General features: G+C 26.5%; 2 protein-coding genes across 2 annotated transcripts in view; one reads left to right on the forward strand and one right to left on the reverse strand.

The window, feature by feature from the left end:
- spg11 (SPG11 vesicle trafficking associated, spatacsin) overlaps window positions 1–17013 on the reverse strand; it is an 81692-nt gene extending 64679 nt beyond the window's left edge. The window contains exons 1-9 of the mRNA XM_073831839.1: window positions 16592–17013; window positions 15594–15769; window positions 15278–15505; window positions 11194–11392; window positions 8761–8898; window positions 8293–8666; window positions 4349–4494; window positions 4072–4204; window positions 89–244 (exon numbers count right to left, since the gene is read on the reverse strand). Coding sequence (XP_073687940.1) covers window positions 89–244; window positions 4072–4204; window positions 4349–4494; window positions 8293–8666; window positions 8761–8898; window positions 11194–11392; window positions 15278–15505; window positions 15594–15769; window positions 16592–16815 — 1774 coding nt within the window. The 5' untranslated portion in view covers window positions 16816–17013. The remainder of the gene's footprint in view (window positions 1–88; window positions 245–4071; window positions 4205–4348; window positions 4495–8292; window positions 8667–8760; window positions 8899–11193; window positions 11393–15277; window positions 15506–15593; window positions 15770–16591) is intronic.
- Window positions 17014–17289: 276 nt separating this feature from the next.
- ciao2a (cytosolic iron-sulfur assembly component 2A) overlaps window positions 17290–20448 on the forward strand; it is a 16545-nt gene continuing 13386 nt past the window's right edge. Inside the window, exons 1-2 of the mRNA XM_073832151.1 lie at window positions 17290–17439; window positions 19847–20011. Coding sequence (XP_073688252.1) covers window positions 17328–17439; window positions 19847–20011 — 277 coding nt within the window. The 5' untranslated portion in view covers window positions 17290–17327. The remainder of the gene's footprint in view (window positions 17440–19846; window positions 20012–20448) is intronic.

The following is a 20448-nucleotide window of genomic DNA, read 5'->3' on the forward strand; positions in this document are numbered from 1 at the left end:
TACCGCAACAGGACAGCACACGAGGCCTGACATCAGCATATCGCAGAATATGAGCTCAATACAATGAGATATGGAAATTTGTGTTTACCTTGAGCGCCGGTGAGGAGGACTTTGGTTTGCGTGTTGAGGAAGGTTAGCGTGATGCTCAGCAGCTGATCGCAGAACTGTTGACTCTGAGCTTCAGTGTGTGTGTCGCGTATTGCAGACCGCAGCAGATCCAGAGCCGGACACAGAGCCTGAATATCTGAAACACACACAACACACTGGAATAAATGTGACCCTGGACCACAAAATCAGTCATAAGGTTAAATTTGACAAAACTGACATATATACATCATATGAAACCTCAATAAATAAGCTTTCTATTGATGTATGGTTTGTTAGGATAGGACAATATTTGGCTGAGATACATCTATTTGAAAATCTGGAATCTAAGAGTGCAAAAAAATCAAAATACTGAGAAAATCACCTTTAAAGTTGTCCAAATTAAGTTCTTAACAATGCATATTACTAATCAAAAATTACATTTTGATATATTTACAGTAGGAATTTTACAAAAAATCTTCATGGAACATGATCTTTACTTAATTTCCTAATGATTTTTGACATAAAAGAAAAATCAATAATTTTGACCCATACTATGTATTTTTGGCTATTGCTACAAATAAACCCCAGCGACTTAAGACTGGTTTTGTGCTCCAGGGTCAAAAATATGTCTCTTTTGCTCACCAAGGCTGTATTTATTTGCTCAAAAATATGAAAAAATATTATAATTTAAAATAGCCATTTTCTATGTGGATATATTTTAAAATGAAATTTATTTTTGTGATCAAAACTGCATTTTCAGCATCATTACTTCAGTCTGTCAAATGGTCCTTCAGAAATCATTCTAATATACAACTGTTTCTGATTATTATTATTAATGTTAAAAACTGAATATTTTTATGGAAACTGTGGTGCATTTTATTTTTCAGGATTCGTTTATGAATAGAAGGTTCAGAAGAACAGCATTTATTTGAAAAAGATATATTTAGTAACATTAGAAATGTCTTCACTGTCACTTTTGATCATTTTAATGCATCCTTGCTGAATAAAAGTATAGATTTTTTTTTTAAATATTACTCAACTCAAACTTATTCATTGTCATAAATTGTAAGAATTAAATGTTTTATTTTAGAAATAAATTAAATTATATTAAATTATTATTAACGATAAATTGTGCATATTTTCAAATGATTACACACATTTACGTTTACATATATTTCATTTTCGTGTGTGTGAACATATCTACACATTTAATTTTCTTTTAAATATATATTAGATTATTGATTTTTTTTACATATATAAAAAATATATAAACGTATATATACACACGATATACTTTATTAACTTTTATCACTGATAATAATCGTTAGTATATTTGTTTTTAAATAAAAATTGTAGTTAATTAACTATAAATTGTGCATATGTTGAAATGATCACATATATTTGTTTAGATATGTATATATTTTTTAATTTGTGTGTAAACATATCTAAACATTTTAAATTAATAAAAAAACAATAATTCCACACATACAATACATTTATATATATATATATATATATATATATATATATATATATATATATATATATATTTAAATAGTCAATTAATTATAAATATATACAGATACGATACATCTTTATATATTTATGTAACAAATTTCATATAATTAACAATATTTATATAATTTTATATTATATAAAATCCAAAACAAATAAAATCTGTTTACAAGATTACAAAAACCTTTCGCAAAATTATAAATGTCTTAAATGATAGTTAATTATTAACTATAAATTGTGCATATTTTGAAATTATTACATATGTTGTATATGTATATTTTTTAAAATATTCAATTAATTATAAATACTATTTATTTTATATATTTATGTAATCAATTTCATACAATTGACAATATTTACACAATTTTTAATTATCTAAAGATTTCACATTAAATATAAAAACAAATAGAATTTGTTTACAAGGCTACAAAAATCTTCTGTAAAATTAGAAACGTCTTTACAGTCACTTTTGATCAATTTAATGCATCCTTGCGGAATAAAAGTATACTTTTTATTTTATTTTACTAATCCAAAACTCTTTTTTTTTCATTTATAATAATAAGAAATGTTTCTTGAGCATCAAATCAGAATATTAGAATGATTTCTGAAACATCATGTCACGCTGAAGACTGGAGTAACGATGCTGAAAATGCAGCTTTGGTCAGAGGAATAAATTATATTTTAAAATGTATACAAAGAGAAAGCGGTTATTTTGAATAGTAATAATATTTCACAATTTTACAGTATTTTTGATCAAATAAATGGAGCCTCAGGAAGCAGAAGAGACTAAAAACACAGTGAACTGCAGTCCCCTAAAGAACACATCCTTCATCTATCCCACATTCAGATTAAACTCCCTCTGACATCTAATTGATCTCTTCTGTCCTGAATCAGCTGGTTTGGATCTCATTTTATCTTCACCAATGATTAATGACATCTCAGTCAGCTTCCTCTAAAACTCATTCCTCCTGTTTCTCCTGAACACTTCGCTGCGGACATGAAATCATCTCCAGTTTTCAGATTACTTTGTCATGTTTAAATAAGAGCATCATTCATCAAGCTCAGAATGTGTGTCTTCTAATGTGATGAAGAGCAGGAAATCATAACAAACGCTAATGAGATGAACGTCATGAAATCTGTCAAGAGCATGGAAAAATTAAAATTTGATGTGCAGATTTTCCTGAGATTATCATTACTGTTGCAAAAATAACATAAACAAATACCTGCATAAATATATAATGATTATTGAAATGCCTGAATGTTTAAATAAATTCCTATACAAATAAATGCTATATATATATATTTTTTTTTTTATTATTATTTTTTTTTAAATATATGTTTTGCTTACAAATGCTTAAATGCATAAATAAATGTTTGATTAAATGTTGGATTTAAAAAATTATAAATAAATAAATCCATTTAAGAAATGCCTTAAATATGTTTTTAAATTTCATTCATTAAATGCTTCATAATAAAATGCTCACATTCATATATATACACATATTTTTATTTATACACATGCACTCAAATTAAAAATATTATAAATGATATATAATTTATATATAAATTTGTGATGTCTCTTTTTATTTTGTATTTAAGGGGAAGCTTAAATGTTCAAATAAATTAAAAAAAGAAAAAAAAACTGTTTAAATACATAAAGTAAATATTTAAACACTAAATAAATGCATTATTATTATAAAACAAAACTAAATAAAATACTTAAACTGAAAAATAACAGATATTTAAATAGCTAAATGTTCAAATAGAAATCTAAATAAAATATTTTTTTAACATACACAACTTTGTGATGTTTTTTGTATCACAATAAAAATAAAAATGCAACTCTTCAGTGCAAATTATTATTATTATTATTATTATTATTATTACTTAAAGCTGAACAACAAATGAATGCTTGGATATTTAAAAGGATGCTTTAATGTTCAAATAAATTATAAAAAAAGTTAAAAAATACTGCTTAAATACACAAAAAAGTAAATGCTTAACTAAATTCTTATGTTTAAATAAATGCATTATTTTTAAAAAGTAAATAAAAATATTTTAATAGATAAATAAATCATTTTTAAATACCTAAATGTTTAAATAAATTCCCAAATAAAAAAAAGCTCTTTTTAAATGGACAATTAATTCTAAATATCTGATCATATATTTATGCATCTACAGTTTTATTTAATAATTATAACAATATTTATATAATTTTAAATTATTATTATTATTTATTTTTTTTATATTTAATTGCAACTCAGACACATTTCATGACACCCAGTCACTAAGGTCATGAGCTAAAATAGAGGCACATTAATGGCACTCTCCAGCTTCACATTTACGTAGTTTCTTATAGCCTTTAATGACCCAGAAGATCAGACAGGAGACTTCTTAGGAAGATTTAATTGAGCCGCGGCTGGAGAAGGTGGTTAGTGATCAGAGGATCTCATTAAAGCGCTGTCTTACTCCTCAGATGGCTTTGGGTCGAGGCGGACGCCGTTTGATCGGGCAGAACGAACCCAGACGCGGGGCTCAGGATGTTCTCCTTACTCTTCAGAAAGAAATCAACCGTATCCAGCTGATGGTTCTTCAGGCCGGCCTGAAATCACACCAAAAATAGAGTCAAGTTTTTGCTTCGGCAATGGAAAAAGCTGAGGTGAGTGGTATGCATTTTTAAACCATGAAACGTGCCTTAATGTCTTATTGTGTTGAGTTACATCATATAACGTGTGTGTCTGTGTACCTGTAGGGCATGTATGGGTATTGAACATCGTCCCCAGTCGTTCAGATGGCAGAGAGAGTCGACCGTACCGGCCGTGCCAAAAACCATCAGCCGGTTCAACAGCTCCTCCTGCGTCACGCAGAACAAAACCACCGACAGACTTGATGCTAAAACACACACAAACACATTTACATTAGTAAGATCAATATATATAAACAAGTATCACAACATTACAAAACAGACTCAAATCTCACTGTTATATCAACACGTTCATGTCACATTTCAATAAAAAAATAATATTATAAAAAAAAATAAGATAAATAAATTAAATGAAAAAAAAAATAAAATAAAATATATATATATATATATAATAATATATATGAAAACAGACTCTAATCCCATTGTAATATCAGCTAAACATCTTTAAAAAAAATACAAAATAAAATATAAAACAACATAATTAACGTTCATGTAACCTTTCAATAAAAGTTTTTAAAAAATAATAAATTAAAAATAAGATAAAATGAAATAAAATAAAACACTCGACTCGTACCCCATTGTAATATTAGCTAAATGTTTTTAAAATAATAAAATACAAATATAAAATAAGACTAAATGAAAAAATAAAATAAAATAAAAAATAAAATATTTTTGAAAACAGACTCAAATCTCTTTGTTATATCAACACGTTCATGTCACCTTTCAATAAAAAAAAAATTTAATATTATAAAAAAATAAAAAAAAACATAAAATAAAACAATTAAATCAAATGAAATGAAAAAATAAATAAATATATATTTTTGAAAACAGACTCAAATCCCATTGTAATATCAGCTAAACATCTTTAAAAAATACAAAATAAAATAACAAAATTAACGTTCATGTAACCTTTCAATTAAAAAAAAAAATAATAATATAAAATGAAATGAAATAAAATAAAACACTCGACTCGTTCCCCATTGTAATATTAGCTAAATGTATTTAAAATAAAATAAAAATATAAAATTAATTTAATGAAAAAATAAATAAAATGAAAAAATTAAAATTAAATAAAAAATTAAATATTTTCTTAAAACAGACTCAAATCTCATTGCTATCAGCTAAATATTATAAAATTCAATAAATATTAAATTAAAAATTAAATTAAAATTAATACAAATAAAATTGAATAAAAAACTAAAAATAAAAAAATATATTTTTAACAGACTCAAATCTCATTTTTATTTAATAATATTATAAAAAATAAGATCAAATAAAATAAAATAACAATTAAATGAAAAAAAAAAAAAATAATAATAATAATAATAATAATATTATATATATATATATATATATATATATATATATATATATATATATATATATATATATGAAAACAGATTCTAATCCCATTGTAATATCAGCTAAACATCTTTACAAAAAATACAAAATAAAATATAAAACAACATAAAATTAACGTTCATGTAACCTTTCAATAAAAAAATTAAAAAATAATAAAAAATAAAAAATAAGATAAAATGAAATAAAATAAAACACTCGACTCGTAACCCATTTGTAATATTAGCTAAATGTTTTTAAAATAATAAAATAAAAATATAAAATAAGATTAAATGAAAAAATAAATAAATAAAATAAAAAATAAAATATTTTTGAAAACAGACTCAAATCTCTTTGTTATATCAACACGTTCATGTCACCTTTCAATAAAAAATAAATACATAATATTACTAAAAAAAATAAAAAAATAACATAAAATAAAACAATTAAATTAAATGAAAAAAAAAATATATATATATAATATATATGAAAACAGACTCAAATCCCATTGTAATATCAGCTAAACATCTTTAAAAAAAATACAAAATAAAATATAAAACAACATAAAATTAACGTTCATGTAACCTTTCAATAAAAAAATTAAAAAATAATAAAAAATAAAAAATAAGATAAAATGAAATAAAATAAAACACTCGACTCGTAACCCATTTGTAATATTAGCTAAATGTTTTTAAAATAATAAAATAAAAATATAAAATAAGATTAAATGAAAAAATAAATAAATAAAATAAAAAATAAAATATTTTTGAAAACAGACTCAAATCTCTTTGTTACATCAACACGTTCATGTCACCTTTCAATAAAAAAAATAATATTATTAAAAAAAAATAAAAAAATAACATAAAATAAAATAAAATAAAATAATTAAATCAAATGAAATGAAAAAATAAATAAATATATATATTTTTGAAAACAGACTCAAATCCCATTGTAATATCAGCTAAACATCTTAAAAAAATACAAAATAAAATAACACAAAATTAACGTTCATGTAACCTTTCAATAAAAAAAAAGATAAAATGAAATGAAATAAAATAAAACACTCGACTCGTACCCCATTGTAATATTAGCTAAATGTATTTAAAATAATAAAATAAAAATCTAAAATAAAATTAAATGAAAAAATAAATAAATAAAATAAAATATTTCTTAAAACAGACTCAAATCTCATTGCTATCAGCTAAATATTATAAAATGTAATAAATATTAAATTAAAAATTAAATTAAAATTAATACAAATAAAATTGAATAAAAATACAACAAAAAATAAAAAGTATTTTTAAACAGACTCAAATCTCATTTTTATTTAATAAAATTATAAAAAAATAAGATAAAATTAAATAAAATAAAACAATTAAATGAAAAAAAAAATATATATATATATTTGAACAGACTCAAATCCCATTGTAATATCAGCTAAACATCTTAAAAAAAAATACAAAATAAAAAATAACATAAAATGAACGTTCATGTAACCTTTCAATAAAAAAATTAAAAAATAATAATAAAAAAGAAGATAAAATGAAATAAAATAAAACACGACTCGTACCCCATTGTAATATTAGCTAAATGTATTTAAAATAATAAAATAAAATACAAAATAAAATATAAAATAAGATTAAATTAAAAAATAAATAAATAAATAAAATGAAAAATAAAATATTTCTTAAAACAGACTCAAATCTCATTGCTATATCAGCTAAATGTTAGAAAATAAAATTAAAATTAAATTAAATAAAAAAGAAAATTAAATTAAAATAATAATTGAATACAAATAAAATAAAACAAAACAAAACAGAAAAATAAATAAATAAATAAATAAATAAATAAATAAATAAATAAATGCTATAATAAATTCTTCTAGCCTTACAGCAACATACATTTTTTAAAGTAGGCTTCATTTTCTTGAAATGTTCATGTCACCTTTCAACAAAAAAAATTAATAATATTATAAAAAAATAAAAAAAATAAAACAGTTAAATTAAATGAAAAAAAAAAATTATATATATATATATATATATATATATATATATATATATAAATTTTTTTTCATTTAATTTAATTGTTTTATTTTTTTTATAATATTATTATAAAAAGTCGTGTTTTATTTTATTTTATTTTATATATAAAATAACATAAAATGAACGTTCATGTAACCTTTCAATAAAAAAATAAAAAAATAATAATAAAAAATAAGATAAAATAAAATAAAATAAAACACGACTCGTACCCCATTGTAATATTAGCTAAATGTATTTAAAATAATAAAATAAAATAAGATTAAATTAAAAAAATAAATAAATAAATAAAATGAAAAATAAAATATTTCTTAAAACAGACTCAAATCTCATTCTTATCAGCTAAATATTATAAATTAAAATTAAAATTAAATTAAAAATTAAATTAAATTAAAATTAATAAAAATAAAATTGAATAAAAATAAAACAAAAAATAAAATAAATAAATAAATAAATAAAATGCTATGATAATTTTTTTTTTTTTTTCATACATTTTTTAAAGTAGGCTTCATTTTCTTGAATGTTTGTTCCTAAAATGTTTGGCCTAAAATGTAAAGGTTTGCACCTCTGCCACATGAGATGATCAGATGATACTTAGGTCAGACTCACCCTTCAGCAACAGACAGAGGTGCTCCTCAGCCGATCTCTGGACGGGGACGGCAGGAGCGTCTGCACGGTGGTACGTCACGCTTTGACCCTCCAGATCCCAGTAGGCCAGAACCGTGTTTGCGTTTCCAGGACAAACGAACGTAACGAGCGCAGAAAACTCGGATACGTTCAGCCCTGCTGCTGTCGCTCCATCAGACACATGGAAACACGTCACAGCGCCCCCTGGCTTCACGGAGGGCTGGGAGAGTTTGGCAGTGGCAGCCGCCCGACGGCACTCCACATGAGGGAAATCTTTGTACCAGGGTAACCTTTGAGCAGAGCGAACTGGAGTTTTAGATCGACTATACAGTGAAGACAGACGCGCCTCCCACGACCTGAACACATCACAATGGGAAATTGAGACCAGACTTGCATTATATTAGATATTGGAAATAAAGAAGTCAGTGCTCTTGTTGATTTAGACAGTACCTGTCTGTTTGGAAAGGTTTCTCCAGTACTGACAGACTGTGGACGGAGCTGGCGAGACTGTCCTGATCCCATGATTCAGTGGGTTTGAGAAATGGCCGATTAGGGGCTGAATGGCAATGAAGGTGATCTGGATACTTCCTGGAGGACATAACAAAAATAAACACAATAAGAACTAGGCATGGAAGATCTGCTGCAGTTTGTGATTTTATTTAACATCAGCAGAAAATATATAAATAAGTATACCACTGCAATTGACAGATTTTATAAAAAAATAAAAATAAAAATATCCTGGATGAAAAAGAAATGTAAATAAAATCGTTAATAATATTTTAATTAATATACTATAATGAAGAATGAATAAAAATTAATTAAATGTTTATATAAATGCTGGATTTAAAAATGCTAAAAAAAGTAAAAAAAATAAATGCTTAAATAAACAAACAAATACATACATAAAAACTGCATAAATAAAAAAACTAATAAATTATGCTTAAATAAATGCTTCAACTTTGAAATCAATGTTTACATTGTTTAAATGTTCAAAAAAAGGATATTTATATTTTAATTAAATACAATTATTTAAAAAATCATCATGCTGGATTAAATAAACTTAAAGGAAAACATTTAATTTTAATTTGTATTATTTTTTTATTATTATTATTTAAAAATGTAAAATTATAAAAAATAATAATCATCATCATCCAGAAGCTCTACTGCAGTTTACTGTGCACTATTCAACAAAAATAGAAAACATAATAATAGTAATAATATTAATCATAAAATAATTTAATTAATATATTATAAATAATAATTAATAAAAATAAATAATATAAATTAAATGTTAAAATAAACGGTGGATTTAAAAATGCAAAAAAAAACTTAAACAAATAAATACATAAAAACTTAACTTAATTAAATGCTTAAATAAAATGTTTAAATGTTCGAAAAAGGGTTACATATTTAAATAAAATAAAAAATCCTGCTTGCATACATTAAAAACTGCAGAAATAAATAAAGCAACAAGCCTTTAAATGTTCAAATAAATTCTTAACTAAAAAAAATAAAAATAGGTAAAAAAAAAAAGGTATATTTAAACAAAATAAAATAACTATTTAAATAATTAAATAGTTAATAAAATAACTAAATGTTTAAATAAATGCTGGATTTAAAACTGCTATAAGAAATAGTAATAAATGCTTAAACAGACAGACATAAATACTGCATAAATAAATGTTAAAAAGTTCATATACATTCTTAAATAAATAAATGCTGAAAAAGCTCAGATAAATTCTTAAATAAAAAAACTGCTTAAACGTTTAAACGAATGCTAAAATGTTAAAAAAAAAATGCTTAAATGAAAAATATATTTTCAGAAAATTAAATAAAATTAATTAAATAATCATTATCCTGGATTTTAAAAGTATATTCAAAAAAATAAGAAATGCATCCAGAAGATTTACTGCAGTTTACTTTGCACTATTCAACAAAAATAGAAAACATAATAATAATAGTAATAATATAATCATAAAATAATTAATAATAATTTAATTAATATATTATAAATAATAATTAATAAAAATAAATAATATAAATTAAATGTTAAAATAAACGGTGGATTTAAAAATGCAAAAAAAAAAAAGCTTAAATAAATACATAAAAACTTAACTTAATTAAATGTTTAAATAAAAATTTTAAATGTTCGAAAAAGGGTTACATATTTAAATAAAATAAAATTAATTAAATAATCCTGCTTGCATACATTAAAAACTGCATAAATAAATAAAGCAACAAGCCTTTAAATGTTCAAATAAATTCTTAACTAAAAAAAATTTAAATAGGTAAAAAAAAAAGGTATATTTAAACAAAATAAAATAACTATTTAAATAATTAAATAATTAATAAAATAACTAAATGTTTAAATAAATGCTGGATTTAAAACTGCTATAAGAAATAGTAATAAATGCTTAAACAAACAGACATAAATACTGCATAAATAAATGCTGAAAAAGCTCAGATAAATTCTTAAATAAAAAAACTGCTTAAACGTTTAAACGAATGCTAAAATGTAAAAAATAAATGCTTAAATGAAAAATATATTTTCAGAAAATTAAATAAAATTAATTAAATAATCATTATCCTGGATTTTAAAAGTATTTCAAAAAAATAATAAATGCATCCAGAAGATTTACTGCAGTTTACTTTGCAATATTTAACAATAGAAAACATAATAATAATAATAATAATAATAATAATAATAATAATAATAATAATAAAGCTGAAATAAATACAATAATACTTATTGTATTTATATACATTTATATACATATACACACCTTTAAACATAATAGTAATCATCCTAGATGGAAATAAAAATGAGTGGCCATTTTTCAAGAGAAAGAGGAGGTAAAGCACATTGTCATCAGGTGTGTGTACCTGAAATAGTGGTCGAGGTCAACAGCGAGGGCTTGGTTTTGCCGGGTGACGCTCACAGCCGTACTGAGATCCTGTGAGATCTGGAAGAGACAGAAGGACGTGACGGATGGAGAAACATCAGCGTCTGTGTGCTCTGGACCGCAGTATGACGGAAAATCCACCGTAGCCAAGAGTTGCCCATCAGTGCTGTCAAACACATCTGACACACGCCGTTAAAGAAAATGTAATGCAGCTCATGTTTTAACACAAAATCTACAGATTTAAGACCACAGTTAAGTGACCCTGGACCACTAAACCATCAAAACCAAAGTCATAAGGCTTCAATGTTTTAAAATTGTAATAAATAATAATTAGGATAGGACAATATTTGGCAACTATTTGAAAATCCGGAATCTGAGGTTGCAAAAAAAAAAAAAAAAAAAAAATCCAAATATTGAGAAAATCGCCTTTAAAGTTGTCCAAATGAAGTTCTTAGCAATGCATATTACTAATCAAAAATTAAGTTTTGATATATTTACGGTAGGAAATTCACAATGTATCTTGATGGAACATGATCTTTACCTAATAGCCGAATGATTTTAAAAATATCTAAAAATAAAGAATATATATATATTATATTATTATTATGGTAGTATTCTTTGTACTGTCTTCTGGACGAAAGACAATCGTATTTATTTATTTTAAATATTCTTTTTGTACTAAAATCAGACTTTATTACGTAACAATATAAATAAAACAATAAAACTAGGAATATTATATTCATTCTATTATGCCAATTTGGTGCTCGGTTAATGGTTCTTATTATCAATGTTAAAATAAGTTTTATGGAAGCTTTGATACATTTTTATATTTTAGGATTCTTTGATGAACAGAGCGTTCAAAAGAACAGCATTTATTTGAAATAGAAATACTTTGTAACATTAGAAACGTCTTTACTGTCATTTTTGATCAATTTAATGCATCATTGTTGAATAGTAGTATACCGCAGTTCACACAAAAATATGAAATTAAATGTTAAAAAATATTAAGTAAAAAAACAGTTTTGGCTAATAATAAAAAAAAAATTATTTAATACGTATTTAAAAATTAAATATTTTATTTGTTTCTTCTGCTTACTGCATTTATTTGATCCAAAGTTCAGTAAAAACTGTAAAAATGTGAAATATTTTTACTATTTAAAATATCAGTTTCCTATGTGAATATATTTATATATTTATATAAAACTTAATTTTTAGCATCATTATTCCAGTCACATGATCCTTCAGAAACCATTCTAATATTCTGGTTTTCTGCTCAAAAAACACTTATTATTATTATTATTATTAATTATTGTTATGATGTTGAAAACAGCTGAGTATAATATTGTCAGGTTTCTTTGATGAATAGAAAGTTCAGAAGAACAGCATTTATCTGAAACAGGAATCATTTGCAAAGTTATAAATGTCTTTATCTTCACTTTTGGTCAATTTAAAGCATCCTTGCTAAATAGAAGTATTCATTTCTATAACTTCTTTATACTGACTCAAAGCTTTTAAATGGTATAGTGTATAAAGTTACAAAATCTTTTTATTTCAGATAAATGTTGATCTTTGGATCATTCTATTCATCAAATAATCCTGAAAAAAAAAAAAAAAGTACTCAACTGTTTTAAATATTGATAATAATAATAAAAATGTTTTGCAAATTAGAACGAGTGAGACTGAAGACTGGAGCAATGATGCTGAAATGTAGCTTGGAAATTACAGGAATACATTAAATTATTTAAATAATCATTATCCTGGATGGAAAAAGTATTTCCAAAAAATAAGAAATACATCCAGAAGATCTACTGCAATTTAACTTGCAATATTTAACAACAAATAAATTAACAATAATAATATATTAATAATAATATATTATAAATAATACTTAACAAAATAAATAATGTAAAATAATTAAATGTTTAAATAAATACTGGATTTAATTTTTTTTTTTATAAATGCTTAAACAAATACATACATAAAAACTGCATAAACAAATGTTCAGATAAATTCTTAAATGAAAAAAAACTTAAATAAATGCTTAAACATTTAAATGAATGCTTAAATAAAATCCTTAAATGTTCAGAATTATTATAATTAAATAAAATTAAATAAACTTAATTAAATAATATCACCCTGAATGGTAAAAGTATCTCCAAAAATAGCTTTTGAATGGTATAGTGTATAACGCTACAACAGCTGGTAGATAAATGCTGACCTTTGGATCATTCTATTCATTAAATAATCCTGAAAAAAAAAAAAAATAATAATAATAATAATGTGCTCAACGGCTTTAAATATTGATAATAACAAAAAATGTTTTTTTCTGAACAGCAAATCGATTTTGGAAGGATCATGTGAGACTGAAGACTGAAGTAATAATGCTAAAATGCATCTTTGAAATCACAGGAATAAATTAAATTAATTAAATAATCATTATCCTGGATGGAAAAAGCATTTCCAAAAAATAAAAAATACATCCAGAAGATCTACTGCAATTTACCTTGCAATATTTAACAACAAATAAATTAACAATAATAATAAATAATACATTATACATAATACTTAACAAAATAAATAATGTAAAATAATTAAATGTTTAAATAAATACTGTATTTAATTTTTTTTATAAATGCTAAAACAAATACATACATAAAAACTGCATAAACAAATGTTCAGATAAATTCTTAAATAAAATAAATACTTAAATAAATGCTTAAACATTTAAATGAATGCTTAAATAAAATCCTTAAATGTTCAGAATTATTATAATTAAATAAAATTAAATAAACTTAATTAAATAATATCACCCTGAATGGTAAAAGTATCTCCAAAAATAGCTTTTTGGTCAAATATGCTGACCTTTGGATCATTCTATTCATTAAATAATCCTGAAAAAAAAAATTAATAATGTGCTCAACGGTTTTAAATATTGATAATAATAACAAAAAATGTTTTTTCTGAACAGCAAATCGATTTTGGAAGGATCATGTGACACTGAAGACTGAAGTAATAATGCTAAAATGCATCTTTGAAATCACAGGAATAAATTAAATTAATTAAATAATCATTATCCTGGATGGAAAAAGCATTTCCAAAAAATAAGAAATACATCCAGAAGATCTACTGCAATATTTAACAAAAAAATAAAAATAAAAACATAAATAAATAAAAATATATTAATAAATATATTATAAATAATACTTAACATAATTGTAATAAATGTAAATTTTAAATAATGTAAAATAATTAAATGCTGGATTTAAAAATGTTTAAAGACTGGAGTAATGATGCTGAAAATGCAGCTTTGAAATCACAGGAATAAATTACATTTTAAAATACACTCAAATAGAAAATTATATTAAATAATAAAAATATTTCAAAATTATACTGCTTTTGCTGTACTTTGGATCAAATAAATGCAGGCTTGGTGAGCAGAAGAGACTTCTTTAAAAAAAAAAAAACATTATTTAATATTAATTTGACATATGTAATATAATATTAAATATGTTATTATTATTTTTAATAATAAAACACAAATATTTGAAATGCCACCTGTCATGAAAAAAAAAAGGTTTATTTCTGTACAATTACAATAAACCACATATGTGACCCTGGACCACAAAACCAGTCATAAGGTTAAATTTTACAAAACTGAGATATATACATCATATGAAAGCTCAATAAATAAGCTTTCTATTGATGTATGGTTTGTTAGGATAGGGCAATATTTGGCCGAGATACATCTATTTGAAAATCTGAAATCTAAGGGTGCAAAAAATCAAAATACTGAGAAAAATCACCTTTAAATTTGTCCAAATTAAGTTCTTAACAATGCATATTACTAATCAAAAATTACATTTTGATAGGTTTATAGTAGGAATTTTACAAAAAATTTTCATGGAACATGATCTTTACTTAATTTCCTAATGATTTTTGACATAAAAGAAAAATCAATAATTTTGACCCATGCAATGTATTTTTGGCTATTGCTACAAATATACTCCAGCGACTTAAGACTGGTTTTGTGGTCCAGGTCCAGGGTCACATATGGTGAAGGATACATGTGAGTCCGGTACTGAGCAGAATGAAGAGCGCTCCTCGACAGAGCCGACAGTCGGCACACTCGTCCTCCGTCTGAACAGGTAAAGCGAGTTGAACGCAGGACAGTGTCTCCATCTGAGACGTTTCTTCTGTCCACCTGAGCTGCAGCAGCACACAAGAGTTCAGCAGCAGCACACAGCGGCCGTCAGCGAACGACAGCGGCCTCACCGACAGCAGCTCCGACACACCTGCACACAAACAGAGCGCTTCAACACTGACAGCCTCTTCAGGATCTATAGATCAGGGTTTGATGTGAACGTGAGGCTGTTTTCTTACTGGGATGTTTGTGTTGAACACACTGCAGGAGTGAATCTGACGATCTCTCACACAGCAGAAGCGCCTGATCACGAGGATCAATCTCATACAGTCTCAGCGCACACTGACAGTCCAGCAGCAGCAGCTTCAGCTTCACATCCTCACCGCTCGACTCTGACTGATCCTCCCACAGAAAACTCAAGAGCAAAGACACAGAGAATTTTTTAAAAAAGAAATATATACACATGAGAAAAAATAACATTAAATAAATAAATGCAATTTTATATTAATATGATTACAAAAGATCAATTTAATGCGTATGTACATATAAAAATGACATTACATTACAATACAAAATAAATTATTAAACTTTAGTTTGGGATCTTTAATAACCATAATAGCAAGAGAGCCTTTACAGAATACAAACTAAAAAATACAAATAAATTATTATTAATTATGTTCATATTTTAAATATATATATAATTATTTATAATATGAAATTTAATATATTTAATTAATAAATCAATGCAATATATTTTTACTATATTTTAAATAATGAAGCAAAAATTATTGAAGTTTACTTTCTGAAAAGAATTATTATAATTAATATTATACAGTACTCAAATAAATATTATATATATATATATATATATATATATATATATATATATATATATATAAAGTGGATCAAAACAGTTCATCAAAGTTGTCCTAGGTTCAAAAATGGGTATTGTTTTTGTTTTAGGACAACTTTGATGAGAGATTTTGATCCACTTCAAATGTTGACTACTGTATGTGTGTGTGTAAAAAAAAAAAAAAAATAATATATATATATATATATATATATAAGGGCTGGGCGATATGGCTGAAAACTATATCACGATATCAGTGTTTCATATCGGTCGATATCGATAATTATTGTGATAAATCCATAAACATTACATGCATAGAAAAAATGTTTTAGGGGTAACCAGCTATTACAGCAATGCCTAGAATGAGATGAGCAGGTGGAGACTCACTCAGTGCAGGTGTGCTGGAGTGTGTTGAGGGCTCCTCTGCTCTCAGAGATGTTCCTGATGCTCACTGCACCTGCTGCATTCACACAGCACAGCACTGACGGCCCTTTACTCAACTTCACCGCCACTGCGTCCTCCACACCTCCACAAACATCCCTCTCCGGCAGCAGATCCACCTCCAGCACTCTCTCAGCTCGAACATCTGACCTGCTCAACGCCTTCAGCATCCTGAACCCGACCAAACTCAACCAGACTCACGAGAGGAAGCCACTCAACTGAAGCCCTTCACGCACAAACATACAAACGCGAGGGAATAAAACACACCCGCCATTTCAAAGAACACAACCGAGATTAACGTCAATTAAAAATCCTCAGAGACGAAACTAAAGAGTTTGTTCTGAAGTCCAAACACGAGCCTCCGCGACCCAAACAAACCCCAGCTGATTATCACATGATCGTCACATGATCTAAGCGGCGGGAGGAAAACCAATCAAACACAGAACTAATCCAGCCAAAAACTAAAACACGCTGAGAATATACAACACTGAATAGTGTATTTGATTTATATTAACTCGCATGATCTGTAAATAGTAAAACATACGAATGTATAATTATATACATGATATTATATAACAATAATATATGATCGGCTGTCGATGGCTCTGGTCTGTCTGATCTCAGAAGAGCGGAAGCGCGTGCGCGTGACCGTTGCAGCGATGGAGATGGACCGGACCGGATCATGGAGCTCGTGTCCGGACTGCTGAGCCGAGCCTGGCTTTTGACTGGACTATCTGACTTGACGAATGACAAGAGAAGTAAGAAAATGGAGGAAAAAGCGCTGGAGGTGTATGGTGAGTCATGACCTTAACAAAGACCTACTGTGGTGTTTACCATGATACAAGGGTAGTGTCAGATGGAAGTACTATAGTACTTTTATAGCTGTTACAATGATGTTGAAACATTATCATATTCATATAACATATTTTAGTTTGTACTTGCTATGATATTACCATGCTACGCTAACAATAAACGGGTTTACCATGGTACAGTGATGGTGTCATATGGAAATACCATGGTACTTTAATATACATACATTAGTACTGTCATTACCACGATCATATACTATAACATTTCCCTGGTACTTTATATAATACTCTAATATTACCATGGTACATGTGCACGGACAAAACGTGTTTACCGAAGTACATTGATGGTATCAAGTGGTAATACCATGGTATTTTATACTTGATATTTTTTTTTATATTCACCATGGTACTAAATTATTACTATAATCATATAACATATTTTACCTTGTACTTCAAAGAACACAATCGTTTTCCTGATGGCACCAGGGTAGCGATTGCGCTGATGGCTTGTGCCCTTCATCGCTGCTTGCAGCTATAGTTTACCTTGTACTTCAAAGAATACAATCATATTAACATGGTACATGTCCAAAATTAACAAACAAGGTTATACCATGGTACAGTGATGGTGTCAGGTGGAAATACCTTGATATTTTATAGATATACTATGGTACTAAAACATCCTAGTTATGGAAGAAGTTTTTACCTGCTACTTTAAAAATACCACGATATTATTATGTTATCCCCAATAAAATCATGGTATTACCATGGTACATTGATGGTGCCATTTTGAAATACCCTGGTACTTTAATATATAACATAGTACTAAATAATTACTATAATCATATACCATAATATTTACCATAATACATGTCCACAATAAAAAAAAGAGGTAATACCATGGTACATTGATGGTGTCAGTTGGTATTACCATGGTATTTTATACTTGATATTTATTTTTTATATTCACCATGGTACTAAATTATTACTATCATATACCATATTTTACCTTGTACTTCAAAGAACACAATCGTTTTCCTGATGGCACCAGGGTAGCGATTGCGCTGATGGCTTGTGCCCTTCATCGCTGCTTGCAGCTTTATTTTACCTTGTACTTCAAAGAATACAATCATATTAACATGGTACATGTCCAAAATTAACAAACAAGGTTATACCATGGTACAGTGATGGTGTCAGGTGGAAATACCTTGATATTTTATAGATATACTATGGTACTAAAACATCCTAGTTATGGAAGATGTTTTTACCTGCTACTTTAAAAATACCACGATATTATTATGTTATCCCCAATAAAATCATGGTATTACCATGGTACATTAATGGTGCCATTTTGAAATACCCTGGTACTTTAATATATAACATAATACTAAATAATTACTATAATCATATACCATAATATTTACCATAATACATGTCCACAATATAAAAAAAGAGTTAATACCATGGTACATTGATGGTGTCATTTGGTATTACCACCATGGTACGCAATCATTACTATAATATTTACCTATTTAATGTATTACCATGGTACAGATCCACAATAAGTAAACAAGGTTTACCATGGTAAATCGATAGTGTCAGAGTGAAATACTATGGTACTTTAGTATATACCACAGTAGTGAATCATTATGATAACCATTACCAAGTACTCCAAAGAATACCCTAATATTACTATAGTAAATCCACAAAAAAAAAGCAAGGTATTACCAGTGTATAATGATGGTGTCAGGTGAAAATGCCATGATATTTTATATTTAAACTATGGTACTAAAACATTACCCTAGTTTTGTAAGATGTTTTTACCTGCTACTTTAAAGAATACCATAATATTACCATGGTACATGTCCAAAATTAACAAACAAGGTATTACCAAAGTACAGTGATGGTGTCAGGTGGAAATACCATCATATTATATATTAATACTACAATACTAAAACATTACCCTAGTTATGCAAGATATTTTACCTGCTACTTTAAAAACACTATGATATTACTATGTTTTCCCTAATAAAAACATGGTATTACCATGGTACACTGATGGTGCCATTTTGAAATACCACTGTACTGAATCATTACTATAATCATGTACCATAATATTTCCGTAGCACTTTAAATAATTCTGGAATATCACCATAATACATGTCCACAATAAAAAAAAAAGAAGAAGAGGTAATACCATGGTACATTGATGGTGTCCGTTGGTAATACCATGGTATTTTCATTTATACCATGGTGTGGATCCATTACCATAATATATACCTCTTTAATGTTTTACCATGGTACAGTATTTCATAGGTTATAAAAAGTGTTTTGTTATATGGAATATGGTGGTAAATTCTTGCCATTTACTGTTGTGTTGATAATGTTTCCGCAGACGTGATTCGGACGATCCGTGACCCGGAAAAGCCCAACACTCTGGAGGAACTGGATGTTGTGACGGAGAAGTGCGTGGAGGTCCAAGAGCTCGGGGACGAGGAGTATCTGATCATCATCAGGTTCTCTCCAACCGTCCCGCACTGCTCTCTGGCCACTCTGATAGGTGTGTGTGAGAGAGAAATGATAAGATGAAAGCGTCACATGACCCCAGACGAACACCACTGCACTTCACAGATAGCACAAAAAACAATGAAGGAAACAAAGGCTGTGTCCAGACACACTGTACAGCGTCAAAAACCACAGAAAACACAAGCCAGACTGCATTCAGTGAATTAGTCCACACAGAAAAACGAGCTCTAATCAAGCTTGATGCTACAGAAGTTGTTCATTATGTGGCTGTGATGATCAGATTGCTGACGTCTGTTCGGTGTCTTGTGCAGCTTGACTGTCTGAATGTTCACAGCGAACCATATAAATAAATAATTATACTTATTAATAATTTCAATCCACAGCATGCATAAGACAGTGAATGTCACAAAGTGGCATATTTCACTACAGAATCAAAAGACTAATTAAATCTGTAGAAATAACACTTTGCTT

Source organism: Garra rufa, chromosome 25 (genome assembly GCF_049309525.1).
Source record: "Garra rufa chromosome 25, GarRuf1.0, whole genome shotgun sequence".
Lineage (NCBI taxonomy): Eukaryota > Metazoa > Chordata > Actinopteri > Cypriniformes > Cyprinidae > Garra > Garra rufa.